This window comes from Salmo salar, chromosome ssa22 (genome assembly GCF_905237065.1).
Source record: "Salmo salar chromosome ssa22, Ssal_v3.1, whole genome shotgun sequence".
NCBI lineage: Eukaryota > Metazoa > Chordata > Actinopteri > Salmoniformes > Salmonidae > Salmo > Salmo salar.
Window position 1 is genome coordinate 10,546,398 of NC_059463.1, and position 16,174 is coordinate 10,562,571.

At 42.1% G+C, this 16,174-nt stretch overlaps 1 protein-coding gene across 1 annotated transcript in view; it reads left to right on the forward strand.

The window, feature by feature from the left end:
• The first annotated feature begins 715 nt into the window (after positions 1 to 715).
• The window catches only part of LOC106582753 (guanine nucleotide-binding protein G(i) subunit alpha-2), a 185,891-nt gene continuing 170,432 nt past the window's right edge, over positions 716 to 16,174 (forward strand). Inside the window, exon 1 of the mRNA XM_014166144.2 lies at positions 716 to 1,447. Within this exon, the coding sequence (XP_014021619.1) occupies positions 1,330 to 1,447 (118 nt within the window). The 5' untranslated portion in view covers positions 716 to 1,329. The remainder of the gene's footprint in view (positions 1,448 to 16,174) is intronic.

A 16,174-nucleotide genomic window follows, 5' to 3' on the forward strand; every position in this document is an offset into this window, starting at 1 on the left:
GTGTTCATGAATAGGCTTTTGAATATGAAATCATATGTGAATAGTTTGGATACCAAAGAAACCAAGAAGAATGCATCCATCGGTTTAATATGTTTGTGTTATTACACTTGTGTCAAAATCCATCAATGTATCCATTAGCCTATATATTAGCCTGCACTGTATTACACTCTATAACGCCTATGTAACTAGCCTATAATATAATTGTAGGCCACTTAATGTAAAGTGAGATAGATCCATGTCTATTTTTAGTGCAGTCTATAGCTAGTGCACATGTTTTATTGTCATCACATCCCATGTTCATTTACATGTATGCACACATTTCTTAGTTATCTGGAGAGAGAAAAACATGGATCCCTAGATAATCAGACCTATTAAACAGTCATTTAGTTAATAAATTAGTTAATAGACCAAAAATAACGTGTTCTAAACCTCTCCGCCAATAACAGCTATTTTTCAGTTCTCCCTTCCCCACTCAGACCACACCCAGACAGTCCTTGCTAAATTCTTGCTTGATAAATTGCCCTTCTAAGAAGCTATTTTGGTTTATTTTTGACAAGTCATTGAAAACAACCCAGAAATGATTTGATATTGAGATAAAAACGGATGCGTTGGACATTTAAATACAGTAGGCCTATTGCATTTCTGCAGAAAACTTCACAACGGGTGGTTAGACAATAAGAATTGTGAAAGATCTATGACGTCACATATCAACTGGGAGCAGAAAGGGTGCCAACAAATCCCCTTAGAAAGCAGGCGGCAGGTTGGCAGCTGAAGTGCACCAGCAGTTTCTCCAGATTTCCACTGGATAACTATGTTTACTTGACTGCGCGTTTGAGTCTGGGAGCGCAGTCGCTCGTCCATGTGATTGGATTCCACCTTACCTTCACTTGGTCGGAAGAAACGTAGGAACGAGGAATAAGATTGATTGTATCGGCGCGGCTGTCAGAATTGATCATATTGATAATAAACGGTCAACACTACATAACCAATTCGCGTAGCCACTCGAGATTTGACTGCAACTTTCTGCGGCATTCTTTGACCTCCAAGAAGATTGCTCTGCGACCGACAGGATATATTGATGGAACGTTAGTTTACATCACTCAGAATAACGCAGCCGAGGACCGACTTTTTTTCTGGACATTTTATGCGTGCCATAAAACTAGACATCCTCTATTTAGTATAGCAAATTCGCACAATCACGTCTCTTGAACGGGTCGGGAAGTATTTTGGAGAACCGTTTCTCTTGTGTAGGCATATCAAACAGAAGTCAAGACGAAATCGTTCAAGAATCCTTGCGCCGGCCGTCAGTGCGCGCGTGCTTTTGGAAACATGGGTTGTACATTAAGTGCAGAAGATAAAGCTGCTGTGGAGAGATCAAAGATGATTGATAAAAATCTCCGCGAGGATGGAGAGAAGGCAGCAAGGGAGGTAAAACTGCTCTTACTAGGTAAGGGTTGCCGTTTATTCTTAATCCTTTGTTTGTCCGGATGGACGGATAGCCAATGTACGTTCCTTGTTGAGCTCTGTTTCTGGGCTGAGTGCTTCAAACTCTTTTTATTAGAATTTCCCGCAGGTTTGATGTGGTAGCGTAATGGGTTGAATTGTCATACACCAAACAAGCATCGCACATCCATCACCACCTGGTCTCTTGCCACGGGTAGGGGGTTAATCAGCAGCGCGCACATTTTTATTTATTTACGTAAACTGCTGTGTGGTCGACTGTGTGCTGATGCTGAGCTTTCTCTGCCAACGCCGCAGAAATAACATAATTCGTGTACCAGGGAACCAAAAGCAATTATCCTAGTGCAACAGAGCTTTCGATCAAGCCGATATTTCAATGAAGTCCATTCGTTCATCAATGTGGTTCCGAATTCTACCATGCATCTGCTTAGGTAAAAATGAACATGGATGAGTCATCAAGTCAGTCAACATTTTGTTCAGAACAGGTAGCGACATTCCTATTATTACACAGCTTTATTACACAACCCGTATTGAACAGGCATGCTAATGTGTGCTGGAGAGTGATTTTGACAGGGATTTGTCAGGAATTTTACAGATTGACAGCAGGGTAGTTGCTAGGATTTTAAGACCTTGAGGGCTTAACCCAAAACCAGTAGGGGGCTCCGGGGGCATCCTCCCCTGGCAAAAAAGGGAATTTCAATAGCTAAATGCATGAATTTGGTGCACTTTGTGAGTAACATTGAGAGATTAAAACATTGAGAGATTAGATATTTTTCAGGTAACTTGCAAACATGCACCTTCTCACCTACCACAGCATACGCTGCCACTAATAAATTACAGTAGTTATTGTGGGTCTCTATACTCTGGAACACTCTCTACTCTGGAACACATTCAGTGCATCTAAAATGTATTGCCAAAAACCTTCATACCACTCAACAGCTTAAAACAGACTCTGACCTGTCTAATGAGCCAAACTGATTAAACAATCCCACAGAATGTCCTCACCCTCTCTCTCACACACAAACACAAAAATGCAGTAATTAGAATCCATAGAGCAGCGTTAAGTGATACAGTCTACTCTGTGCTCACCCATCCTCTGTCTCTCTCCATCGCTTTCTCTGTGTCATCTGTTGCTGTTCTTGTCTGCCCTCTTCTGTTGCTGTCTCTTAGTCTTCTATGTTGCTGTCTCATTTGTCTAACCTCCTCTCTCATCATGTCCTGGTTGTAAAAAAATGTAAATGTATAAAAGAAAATTGATAGTAATTTCAGTCTTTTTCACCTCACTTGCAAATTTGTTGTTAACCTAAAAATGCAGTGACTGCCATTAACTTCTTTGGGCTCAACTCCCGTTAACGGGATCGATTTGACAACATCTGGTGAAATGGCAGAGCGCCAAATTCAATTTTTTATTATTTTTATTTTACTTTCATACATTCACAAGTGCAACACACCAAATTAAAGCTTAACTTCTCGTTAATCTAGCCACTGTGTCAGATTTCAAAAAGGCTTTATGGCAAAAGCAAACCATGTGATTATCTTAGGACAGCGCCCAGCATACCAACACATGAAAATCAGATTTTAACCCGCCAGGCGCAACACAAAAGTCAGAACTTTAATTCATGCCTTACCTTTGAAGAACTTCTTCTGTTGGCACTGCAATATGTCCCATAAACATCACAAATGGTCCTTTTGTTCGATTAATTCCGTCGTTATATCTCCAAAATGTCCATTTATTTGGCGTGTTTGATTCAGAAAAACACTGGTTCCAACTCGCCCAGCATGACTACAAAATATCTAATAAGTTACCTGTAAACGCTGTCCAAACATTTGAAACAACTTTCCTAATACAACTTTAGGTCTTTTTTTACGTAAATAATCAATAAAATTTAAGACGGGATAAACGGTGTTCAATACCGGATAAAAACAATGTGAAGTGTGTGACCTGGAGCGCGCATCAAAACATTAGAGTGCACTAGGCTGGACCCTCGTTCTAAACTGCCGTACTTCTTCATTTCTCTAAAGAAAAACATCAACCACTTTCTAAAGACTGTTGACATCCAGTGGAAGCGATAGGAACTGCAAGCAAGTGCCTTATAAATCTAGATACACATAGAAACCCATTGAAAACACTGTCACCTCAACAACAACAAAAATCCTGGATGGTTTGTCCTCGGGGTTTCACCTGCCAAATAAGTTATGTTATACTCACAGACATACTTTTAACCGTTTTAGAAGCTTTAGAGTGTTCTCTATCCAAATATACCAATTATATGCATATCCTAGCTTCTAATCCTGAGGTGCAGGCAGTTTACTTTGGGCGCGTTTTTCATCCGGACGTCAAAATACTGCCCCCTAGCCCAAAGAAGTTGAGAAATCAAGGTACTCCCACCTCTCCTGAATCTCAGTTTGCAGTTGCTCTTCAATGTCTCCAAGGCCCTACACTACTGCTAAAACTCTTCCAAGACACCCTAGTAGCTTAGTGCATAGCGTTTTTCTCATGGTCACGCAATGAGTTCAGAGCTCTCTTCTAATTTGTGTACCCGGTGCTGATAAAATGTATCCTTACTGTTTCTTCTGTGTTGTCTTCCATACAGTCTACAGGACAAGCAGAAGGCTGCATTTCTAACTAATCAAGTATTCTAACCAATCAAAGGTTTCAAAACATTTGTGTTGAAAGGCCCTCTTTTTCAAAGCAAAGGGGTTAAGGGGATACTGGGGTAGCTTAATGGAAAATGTTTCTTTTTTACAGCCAAATCTCTATTTTTGATGTGAATGGGCATGAAACTTATCCCAAACGAAATAGTTTCCCCCCCTCATCAATCTACACATAATACCCCACTATGACAAAGCGAAAACATGTTTTTAGGAAGTTTAGCAAATGTATTCAAAATATAAACAGAAATAGCTTATTTACATAAGTATTCATACCCTTTGCCATGAGACTGGAAATTGAGCTCAGGTGCATCCTGTTTCCATTTATAATCCTTGAGATACTTCTAGAACTTGATTGGAGTCCACCTGTGGTACATTCAATTGATTGGACATGATTTGGAAAGGCACACACCTGTCTATATAAGGTCTCACACTTGACAGTGTATGTCAGAGAAAAAACCAAGCCATGAGGTCGAAGGAATTGTCTATAGAACTCCGAGACAGGATTGTGTCAATGCACAAATCTGGGGAAGGGTACCAAAACATTTATGCAGCATTGAAGGTCCCCAAGAACACAGTGGCATCCATCATTCTTAAATGGAAGAAGTTTGGAACCACCAAGACTCTTCCTAGAGCTGGCCGCCCAGCCAAACTAAGCAATCGGGGGAAAATGGCATTGGTCAGGTGACCAACAACCCGATGGTCACTCTGACAGAGCTCTAGAGTTCCTCTGTGGAGATAGGAGAACCTTCCAGAAGTTCAACCATCTCTGCAGCACTCCACCAATCAGGCTTTTATCGTAGAGTGGCCAGATGGAAGAAACTCCTCAGTAAAAGGCACATGACAGCCCACTTGGAGTTTGCCAAAAGGCACCAAAAGACTCTCAGACCTCTCAGAAACAAGATTCTCTGGTCTGATGAATCCAAGATTGAACTCTTTTGCCTGAATGCCAAGCGTCACGTCTGGAGGAATCCTGGCACCATCCCTACGGTGAAGCAAGGGGTGGTAGCAGTATCATGCTGTGGGGATGTTTTTCAGCAACAGGGACTGGGAGACTAGTCAGGACCGAGGCAAAGATGAATGGAGCAAAGTACAGAGAGATCCTTGATGAAAACCAGCTCCAGAGCGATCAGGACCTCAGACTGGGGTGAACTTTCACCTTCCAACAGGACAACGACCCTAAGCACACAGCCAAGACAACACAGGAGTGGCTTCGGGACAAGTCTCTGAATGTCCTTGACTGGCCCAGCCAGAGCACGGACTTGAAACCAATCTAACATCTCTGGAGAGACCTGAAAATAGCTGTGCAGCAACGCTCCTTGTCCAACCTGACAGAGCTTTAGAGGATCTGCAGAGAAAAATGGGAGAAACTCCCCAAATACAGGTGTGCCAAGCTTGTAGCATCATATCCAAGAAGAGTAAAAGGTCTGAATACTAATGTAAATGTATTTCATTTTTTTTTTTAAATATAAATTAGCAAAAATGTATAAAAACCTGTTTTTGCTTTGTCATTATGGGGTATTGCGAGTAGATTGATGAGTAAAAAAATCTATTTAATACATTTTAGAATAAGGCTGTAACGTAACAAAATGTGGAAAAAGTCAAGGGGTCTGAATACTTTCCATAGGTACTGTATATATTGTATATGTAAAGAATATCAAGAACAATCTAATGGGTGACAATATTAGCCTATCACTTGTGAATGATGCCCAGCATGTGTGCAGTAAGGCAAGAAACTGTGCATCCCTTTTTTTGCGACCTTTTTCAAATCATAGTCGCACACCTCATGTACAGTTGAAGTCGAAGGTTTACATACACCTTAGCCAAATACATTTGTAGCCTAGCCCACAGGCCTATATGTTTTGATAAGGTTTGTATCACAACTAAAGTGGCCAAATAACTTCTTATAATTATGCACATTAATACGCTTTACAATGGGTGTCGAGCGTGACTGTCATACATATGCAGGGCATGAGTATCAAGTTTGGGGAAGATCATTCTCAGCATAAAAATGCAAATTTATAATTAAGGCATTACATGCATAATCACATTTGCGGTCACTTTTTCCCGCTATTTGATTGCATTTTGGAACATTCGCGCTTGTAGCCTACTGCCGTGTGCGCATTGCTGTGATTATGTGAAGAAATAGCCTAATAGTTTATCAAGATTTTTAGCTAAACGTTCTGATCTGTGGCGTCAGCCTCATTGCATAAAAACATTTTTTTTTATGATAGTTTGTGTTAATTTGGAATTTATCACATCCCACAACTGTCTCAGACTTTGTTTGGAATATTTATTTCTCGCACAGAATAGAATAGGTCAACTTTTGTGCTATGGGGGATAGTAGATTGACATAGGCAGTTTATGTCAATCTACTATCCCCCATAGTACAAAAGTTGATAGGCTAGTGCTTTTGCTGTTCGTTAGGCCTACTCAACTTGTTGGCTGACGAAAAGCAGATGTGGACAGTTCTTCCAATGTCTTCAATATGCGCCTCAGAATTGGATAAGGACGTGTGCTGTTGTGTCCCCGATGTGTGTGTTTTCACTTGTAGCCTGTGAGAAGGACCCGATCGTGTGACGGGCATTGGCTAGTAAGAATTGAGCTATCTGAGAGAGCCATATGTGTGAGAGGTGGTTCAGAGCACGCAGAAGGGAGCAGGGAATTATAACTATTATATTCAGGCCAAGGGCACAACAGCCACTGGCCGCAAGAGGCATGAATATTTTTAGGGGACTTTGCGGACACACAACGGGATGCCGCCGGGAAATTTGAAGCATTATCAAGTGCCTGTCAAATTGTGAATGAGAGACTGATGAACTGGGTACAGCCTGCGCAAGAAACAAAGCAGAGCTCATGCCTTTTATGCAACTTTTTTTCAAATCATCATTAGAGTCGCATCATGCAGCCTTAGAATGTACACTGCTCAAAAAAATAAAGAGAACACTTAAACAACACAATGTAACTCCAAGTCAATCACACTTCTGTGAAATCAAACTGTCCACTTAGGAAGCAACACTGATTGACAATAAATTTCACATGCTGTTGTGCAAATGGAATAGACAACAGGTGGAAATTATAGGCAATTAGCAAGACACCCCCAATAAAGGAGTGGTTCGGCAGGTGGTGACCACAGACCACTTCTCAGTTCCTATGCTTCCTGGCTGATGTTTTGGTCACTTTTGAATGCTGGCGGTGCTTTCACTCTAGTGGTAGCATGAGACAAAGTCTACAACCCACGCAAGTGGCTCAGGTAGTGCAGCTCATCCAGGATGGCACATCAATGCGAGCTGTGGCAAGAAGGTTTGCTGTGTCTGTCAGCGTAGTGTCCAGAGCATGGAGGCGCTACCAGGAGACAGGCCAGTACATCAGGAGACGTGGAGGAGGCCGTAGGAGGACAACAACCCAGCAGCAGGGCCGCTACCTCCGCCTTTGTGCAAGGAGGAGCAGGAGAAGCACTGCCAGAGCCCTGCAAAATGACCTCCAGCAGGCCACAAATGTGCATGTGTCTGCTCAAATGGTCAGAAACAGACTCCATGAGGGTGGTATGAGGGCCCGACGTCCACAGGTGGAGGTTGTGCTTACAGCCCAACACCGTGCAGGACGTTTGGCATTTGCCAGAGAACACCAAGATTGGCAAATTCGCCACTGGCGCCCTGTGCTCTTCACAGATGAAAGCAGGTTCACACTGAGCACGTGACAGACGTGACAGAGTCTGGAGATGCCATGGAGAACGTTCTGCTGCCTGCAACATCCTCCAGCATGACCGGTTTGGCGGTGGGTCAGTCATGGTGTGGGGTGGCATTTCTTTGGGGGGCCGCACAGCCCTCCATGTGCTCACCAGAGGTAGCCTGACTGCCATTAGGTACCGAGATGAGATCCTCAGACCCCTTGTGAGACCATATGCTGGTGCGGTTGGACCTGGGTTCCTCCTAACGCAAGACAATGCTAGACCTCATGTGGCTGGAGTGTGTCAGCAGTTCCTGCAAGAGGAAGGCATTGATGCTATGGACTGGCCCGCCCATTCCCCAGACCTGAATCCAATTGAGCACATCTGGGACATCATGTTTCGCTCCATCCACCAATGCCACGTTGCACCACAGACTGTCCAGGAGTTGGCGGATGCTTTAGTCCAGGTCTGGGAGGAGATCCCTCAGGAGACCATCCGCCACCTCATCAGGAGCATGCCCAGGCGTTGTAGGGAGGTCATACAGGCACGTGGAGGCCACACACACTACTGAGCCTCATTTTGACTTGTTTTAAGGACATTACATCAAAGTTGGATCAGCCTGTAGTGTGGTTTTCCGCTTTAATTTTGAGTGTGACTCCAAATCCAGACCTCCATGGGTTGATAAATTGGATTTCCATTGATTATTTTTGCGTGATTTTGTTGTCAGCACATTCAACTATGTAAAGAAAAAAGTATTTAATAAGATTATTTCTTTCATTCAGATCTAGGATGTGTTATTTAAGTGTTCCCTTTATTTTTTTGAGCAGTATATTAAAAATACAAACGTTGGGCAATATGTTTTTATCACAACTAAAGTTGCATAATAACTTTCTTTGTTAACCGCTCAACACAATAGAAGTATGTGCACACTCCCTCAAATCTTTTGGAGAAAATATCCTTTCTATTTTATTCAGCTTTGTTCAATTGTATTCTTCATACTATAAAATAATATAAAATAATGCCACGGAATTCTAAGCAAATCTTGTCTGCTAAATTAACTAGTGTAGCCCTCAGCCATATGGCATAGCCAGATCAGGGTCTAACATAAGGACAAGGAGTATGCTTGGAGTATGCTTAGGAGTCTTCTTCTGAAATAGACTACATTTTCTTCATATCATGTTTCTTAAGACTTGTCTAAATTTCATAATGGATTTATTTTGATGGTGTAGGCTATGGATTTATTAGAGTTTTTAAAATGTAGCTGTTCCAAAGGTCTGCATCAGTGGCTTGAAGTCTGTGCATGGATGCCAGAAGATGCTAAATGTGTTTATGTTAATTAACGGTCAATTACCATGAGACGGGGCAGTTGTTTGCTTGACAATCACCGTCTGACAAAATGTCATGACCGCCACAGCCCTAGCCTGGACCATGAAAAACATCCCCAGACCATTATTCCTCCTCCACCAAACCTTACATTTGGCACTATGCATTGGGGCAGGTAGCGTTCTCCTGGCATCCGCCAAACCTAGATTCGTCCGTCTGACTGCCAGATGGTGAAGCGTGATGCATCACTCCAGAAAACGCGTTTCCACTGCTCCAGCGTCAAATGGCGGCGAGCTTTACACCACTCCAGCCGACGCTTGGCATTGTGCATGGTGATCTTAGGCTTGTGTGCAGCTGTTTGGCCTTGGAAACCCATTTCATGAAGCTCCCTACGAACAGATCTTAGAGAGTTATGGAGATTGCATGGCTGTGTGCTCGCTTGTATACACCTGTCAGCAATGGGTGTGGCTGAAATAGCCGAATCCAGTAATTTGAAGGGGAGTCCACATACGTTTGTATATATAGTGTGTTTGGCTTCATTGTCTTAGTAGTGCCATTAAATTGTTATCCAGTAGGCTATTCCAACATGCACAGTGTGGCCACTTACTCTCTGAATCCCATGTTATCTGTGTCATATCACAATTAGCTTGTACTTTTCTCACGTCTGATTTCAATACCACCCTCCTGTTAGCACTCAAACCCCCAAATTGAACCATCAGTAAAGTATTCTGGTCCCAGGGAAGATGACTTCATGGCCGAATAATAGAATCAATGCATTGAAGAGTATGTTGTGAACAATAACAGTAGCCTGGGTAACCTTCGTGTTATTGCTGATTCTTTAATAAAAAAAAGAACGTTTTTACCCCCAATTTCATGGTATACAATTGGTAGTTACAGTCTTGTCACATCGCTGCAACTCCCGTACGGCCTCAGGAGAGGCGAAGGTTGAGAGCTGTGCGTCCTCCGAAACACAACCCGCACTACTTCTTGACACAACGGCCGCTTAACCCAGAAGCCAACCGCACCCATGTGTCAGAGGAATCGCCGTATATTGGGCGATCGTGTCAGCATGCATTGCACCCAGCCCGCCACAGTAGTCGCTAGAGTGAAATGGGACAAGAACATCCCTGCCGGCCAAACCCTCCCGTAACCTGGACGGCACTGGGCCAATTGTGCGCCGCCTCATGCGGTTCCCGGTCGCAGCCGGCAGCGACAAAACCTGGACTCGAACCAGGATCTCTTGTGGCACAGCTAGCACTGCAATGCAGTGCCTTAGACCACTGCACCACTCAGGAGGCCCGTTATTGCTGATTCTTATCCCAACCTCAAATTTGTTGGTACACTACAATATTAATCACTCCTTTCAACTGCAGTGCTGGAAAAATAACAGCACGCTAACTTGTAGAGATTCTGAGTATTTTGCAGGAGCCTCAACAAAACAAAGTACTGTATCTACGATACCACACATTCCTACCAATCACAGTTCTGTAAACAAAAACACCCAATGTTTTCACTTCTGCTGAACATGCCTATTTGCATGATGATCTACATTGGAACCCTTCAAGGTGCTCAAAGCAAAGCCAAAGAAAATATGGAAATATGGAGTAAATTATTGCCCAGGGTCCTGAGTTGCATAGGTTCCCGGTTTGCAGAGGGAACCACAATGGAGTCGTATGTCCTGTGATGTCCCACACTGAAGTCTTATGTCCTGTGATATCCCACAGCGGAGTCTTAAGTCCTGTGGTGTCCCACACTGGAGTCTTATGTCATGTGATATCCCACAGCGGAGTCGTATGTCCTGTAATGTCCCACACTGGAGTTGTATGTCCTGTGATATCCCACAGCGGAGTCTTACGTCCTGTGGTGTCCCACACTGGAGTCTTATGTCATGTGATATCCCACAGCAGAGTCGTATGTCCTGTAATGTCCCACACTGGAGCTGTATGTCCTGTGATATCCCACAGCGGAGTCTTACGTCCTGTGGTGTCCCACACTGGAGTCTTATGTCATGTGATATCCCACAGCAGAGTCGTATGTCCTGTAATGTCCCACACTGGAGTCTTATGTCCTGTGATATCCCACAGCGGAGTCTTATGTCCTGTGATGGGTGTAAAGATGTTACTGTAGCATCTGCTGACAAAGCTTGGCTGTACAGTACCTCTTTCATCATCTTGGCCAATGTTCTGGAAGAAACACTCTGTGCCTGAATACAGAAATCCTCAATTTGCACACCGTCTCGCTCCCTGAAAAAGGGCCAAAGTTGAAAGAACTACATTTTGGGGAGCTGCCGGGAAACTAAAACTCTCAACCAACTATATTAAAAGCAGTAGAATAATCTCCCCATTTGAATGTCACCATCGCTGTTTTTATCAGTGACCAAAAACCATGTTCCATTTTTAATGGAAAGATTTGTATGGAAAGCCAAGTTGAAGCCAACATTAGATGTTGTCGTCATAATAAGCACACTTGGTTTTACCTCAACATCCTTCAATTGTAGTGGCGGAAACAAATGATTGGCCATGGATAATTATAAGGGAGCAGGCAAACTGATAAATTGGCTACAATAATTACAAGGACATTTCACGCACCAAATTGTGAACATTTTGATTTTCCAGTACTTGAATTTCTGAGCTCAAAATTGAAGTTCAAGTAAGCTACTTCAAGCCTCTTGTATTGTTTAAAAATGTATTTATCATGTTATTTCATTACCAGATCATATTGTGAATAAGCCCACTAGGCTGTCATTTTCTGTCATTATATCCAGAATAATTAATAGGAATAGAGTTTTTCCCAGCACTTGGGCAGTTCACAACAGCTGTTCGTCACTTGACTGTCAATCGGAAAATTCTTTCCTGGATCAGATGATGATGTGTGAAAATATCACGGTGTAATTAATCAGCTCGACACCAAATGCGCAACCAGTATTATGCATAATTATTGAAGAACCAAGTTATTGAAAGTATCGATTTAGGTTTTAAGTACCAGGTAAGGTGACTCTTTCTGTTAGAAGCATTTGAATTTGCTATCGCATTTATTCTTTTGAATTTGTGTGCCCATGAAAACTGTTTTCACCATGTAACATAAGGAGAAACTAAATGTTACGCAGAAAAAAAAACTGACCGACAGCTAGAGCAAGGATTCTTACAGGGTAAAGATTTGATTCAAATCAAGAAGCCAAACATGATAAAGGATTAAACATACTGTAGGTTTTTAGAAGTCGTGAAATTGATTGAATATAGCTATGATTCCGACCTAATATCTTAATGTAATGACATGATAAAAATTGGCAGATTATTATCAATGACTTATCAACAGATGTAACAAGTTGTCCAGTGTAGGAAACACTGACTGGTACTATAGTTTATAGAAAGACCCATAACCAATGCTTTATTAAAATATCATGACTAGCCAAACAGTCAGACATTTCCGTTTTTTCTCTCGGTCTTTCAACTTTGGCCCATTTTCAGTGAGCGAGATGGTGTGCAAATGGAGGGTTTCTGTATTCAGGCACACAGTATTTCTGTCAGAACGTAGGCTATAGCATTATATCTTGGCCAATGTTTAACAATGTATTTCAATATGGACGCAATGCAATTAGATCAATGTGTACTGCAAATCTGTTCAACATATTTAGCAAATATGGGGCAGGCTATTTAATGAACTAGGCTATAATGGACTAACATTGGAATTGGAGTTGATGGCAAAGCAATACATAAAATACAGTAAATACTCAACTTGAAGCAGCTACATATTTAGCCATGAAGCACGTTCTGATTGGCCAGTGAGGGGGCCAAGCTTCGACACACCCACAACTTGTTTAATTCATCAAAACCCAGCCCTTTCGAGTCATGGCCAGCTACTGCACCCATAATTTTAGTTTTTTATAAATTACCTGGTTCATCAAAATCCCCCCCCAACCTATAACGCTACTGCCAGCGCTAAGATTTACCATTCCGTTGTTTGTTAAAATAGAGCCTAGAGAGAGAGACAAGTCATATGTCAGCACCAGGCTGAACACCTTCAGATTACAGAGGGACATGATAGGAAACGAAGATAGCTAGTGTGGATAAGAACTGAATAAGCTCTCTGCAGATGGAATTCTGCCCATTGTGTCTTGTGCAGCAGTAATTGCCTGTGCTACAGGGACACAGTCAGATAAGAGGCAAAAAATAGATTACCCAGACAAACAACCCACTCTCAGCGCAGGACAAGGAGTACATGGAATCTGAACAGCTTGACATTGGTCTAATCAAAGTCAACAGGCAAGGCTATGTGTAATTTAAATCCTCAGTGGAAGTCAAATAGCTTCTGCTAGGGTGTCCAATCAAAAACACATATTGTAGATCATTCTCTAAGAAAACTAATGGTCCAAACCTCATGTCTCATGTTTAAGTTTTTTCCCTAGTTTTTATCCCTTCAAAAATCAGGAAAATTGCATTTGCATCACCTTAGCTGGATTCTGTGAAAGAATGAAGGCTACTGGCTACCTGACAGGCTCACTTTCCCATTGAACTAGTCATCTTTATTCTTGACCAGCTTGATGATCACATTGCATTGCACATGGTGGTCTTGGGCTTGTGAGTGGCTGCTCGGCCATGGAAATCCATTTCATTAAGCTTCTGACAAACAGTTATTGTGCTGACGTTGCTTCCAGAGGCTGTTTGGAACTCGGTAGTCAGGACAGGCGATTTTTACACGCTACACACTTCAGCACTCGGCATACTCGTTATGTGAGCTTGTGTGGCCTACCACTTCGCGGCCGAGCCGTTGTTGCTCCTAGACGTTTCCACTTCACAGTAACAGCACTTACAGTTGACCGGGGCAGCTCTAGCAGGGCAGACATTTTACCAACTGACTTGTTGGAAAGGTGGCATCCTATGACGGTACCACGTTGAAAGTCACTGAGCTTCTCAGTAAAGCCATTCTACTGCCAATATTTGTATATGGAGATTGCATGGCTGTGTGTATGATTTTATACACCTGCCAGTAACGGGTGTGGCAGAACCAGCCGAATCCACCAATTTGAAGGGGTGTCCACATACTTTTGTAAATATAGTGTATCAGAATACCTCTCTGTGGTTAGTAACACATTGTGGCTATGTAATATTTGGGCAGTAAGCACATTTATTTTGGTTTCCTGGTGTTGGCAGCTGTGACAAACACTAACCAGATATGTTGCACCTAATGGCAAAGAAAGGTGACGTATGACAGGTTTTTAAAACGCTGTGCCTGCTCAGGTATCTGGAGGTAGGGAAAGGTGTTTTGGGAGATGAAATATAATACTTTGACCAAGTGTCAATGTAACTCTTCTTTTGTCCTCACTGCCAAGCTCCAAGAAAGGATGTGAGTAAGGTGAATTGCCCTGTGTAAGTGTTGCCTAGTCTAGTGTAAAAGGATTTTCCGATTACAGAGCAATGTAGAGGCATGCTTCTTCTCTTGGACACTGTAGACCAGGGTACCGCAATTATATTGAGCCGTGGGCCGATTTTTCCTTGAGCGGATGGTCGGGGGGCTTATAAATATATAAGTAATTATAAATTATAAATAATTACTACACTGCAAATTGACAGCAAGAATCCCAAACAGATATAGTATTTGAGAAAAACAGAACCATTTCAAATCTTGATTACATAGGGATGCAATCACATATGCTTCTTTTCTGTGCGTGGGAATACTTGGGAACAGATTTCCTGAAGTAAAATCACGTTGAGCTCATTTCCTGGTGATTTTACTTCCAAAAAAACTTGGAGAACCGTGCTGTAGACATATAAGGGAATCTCTGCGTAGGCTATACTGTATGTACAGTGCATTCGGAAACTATTCAGACCCCTTGATTTTTTTTCCACATGTTACGTTACAGCCTTCTAAAATTGATTAAGTTATTTTTTTCCCCTGATCAATCTACACACAACACCCCATAATGACAAACAGCTTTTTAGAAAGTTTTGCACATTTATCAAACATAAAAAACAGAAATACCTTATTTACATAACACCGGTCTCCCGCATGACCTGCATTCTGTAGTACAGACATGACCTGCTCTCCCTTATGTAAGGAATTAGGCACTTTCCCATGTTTAATACAGTATGTATTGTAGACTGCACAGTAGCCTAATAAACAAATAAACACATTTCGTTAATAAAATAGTGATAAAAAATACTCTTTCAAAATACAAATGTTGATTTATTTATGGATCCATAATGAATTATTATGGGGAAAAATATCACTGATTTTCAGAAGTATTGTAACAAAGTTGTCTAATGATGAAGGCAAACAATTTAGAATCCTCCGCTCCTGTAGCCGACTCCCGACATCACGTACAGCGTCATAGAAACCCTGAGGCTTTCGTTTTTCTCTGAATAGAAACACCATAATATTAATCAAATTAATTAAGCCAAATTTCTTAAAATCAATCCCATATACTATGTTATTACAAAAAAGGTTTTAAATTCTCTGGTAATGCCAATACGGAATAATATCAAATACTTCTCAAAGATACCCTCTGGTGGTCAAACTAGCAATATCTTGCAGTAACAGAAAAAATGCCTGAGAATTAAATGACGTGCTACGGCAGCACGCAAGGTGTGCCGCAGTATGACGCAACTTTTAAAGGAGGTACCACTGTATTCACACCCTTTGCTATGAGACTCAAAATTGAGCTCACATGCATCCTGTTTCCTTTGATTATCCTTGAGATGTTTCTACAACTTGATTGGAGTCCACCTGTGGTGAATTCAATTGATTGGACATGATTTGGAAAAGCACACACCTGTCTATATAACTTACCCACAGTTGACAGTGCATGTTAGAGCAAAAACCAAGCCATGAGGTCGAAGGAATTGTCCATAGAGCTCCGAGAGAGGATTATGTTGAGGCATAGATCTGGGAAAGGGTACCAAAAAATGTCTGCAGTATTGAAGGTCACAAGAACACAGTGGCCTCCATCATTCTTAACTGGAAGAAGTTTGGAACCACCAAGGCTCTTCCTAGAGCTGGCTGCCCGGCCAAACTGAGCAATCGGGGGAGAAGTGCCTTGCTCAGGGAGGTGACCAAGAACCCGATGGTCAC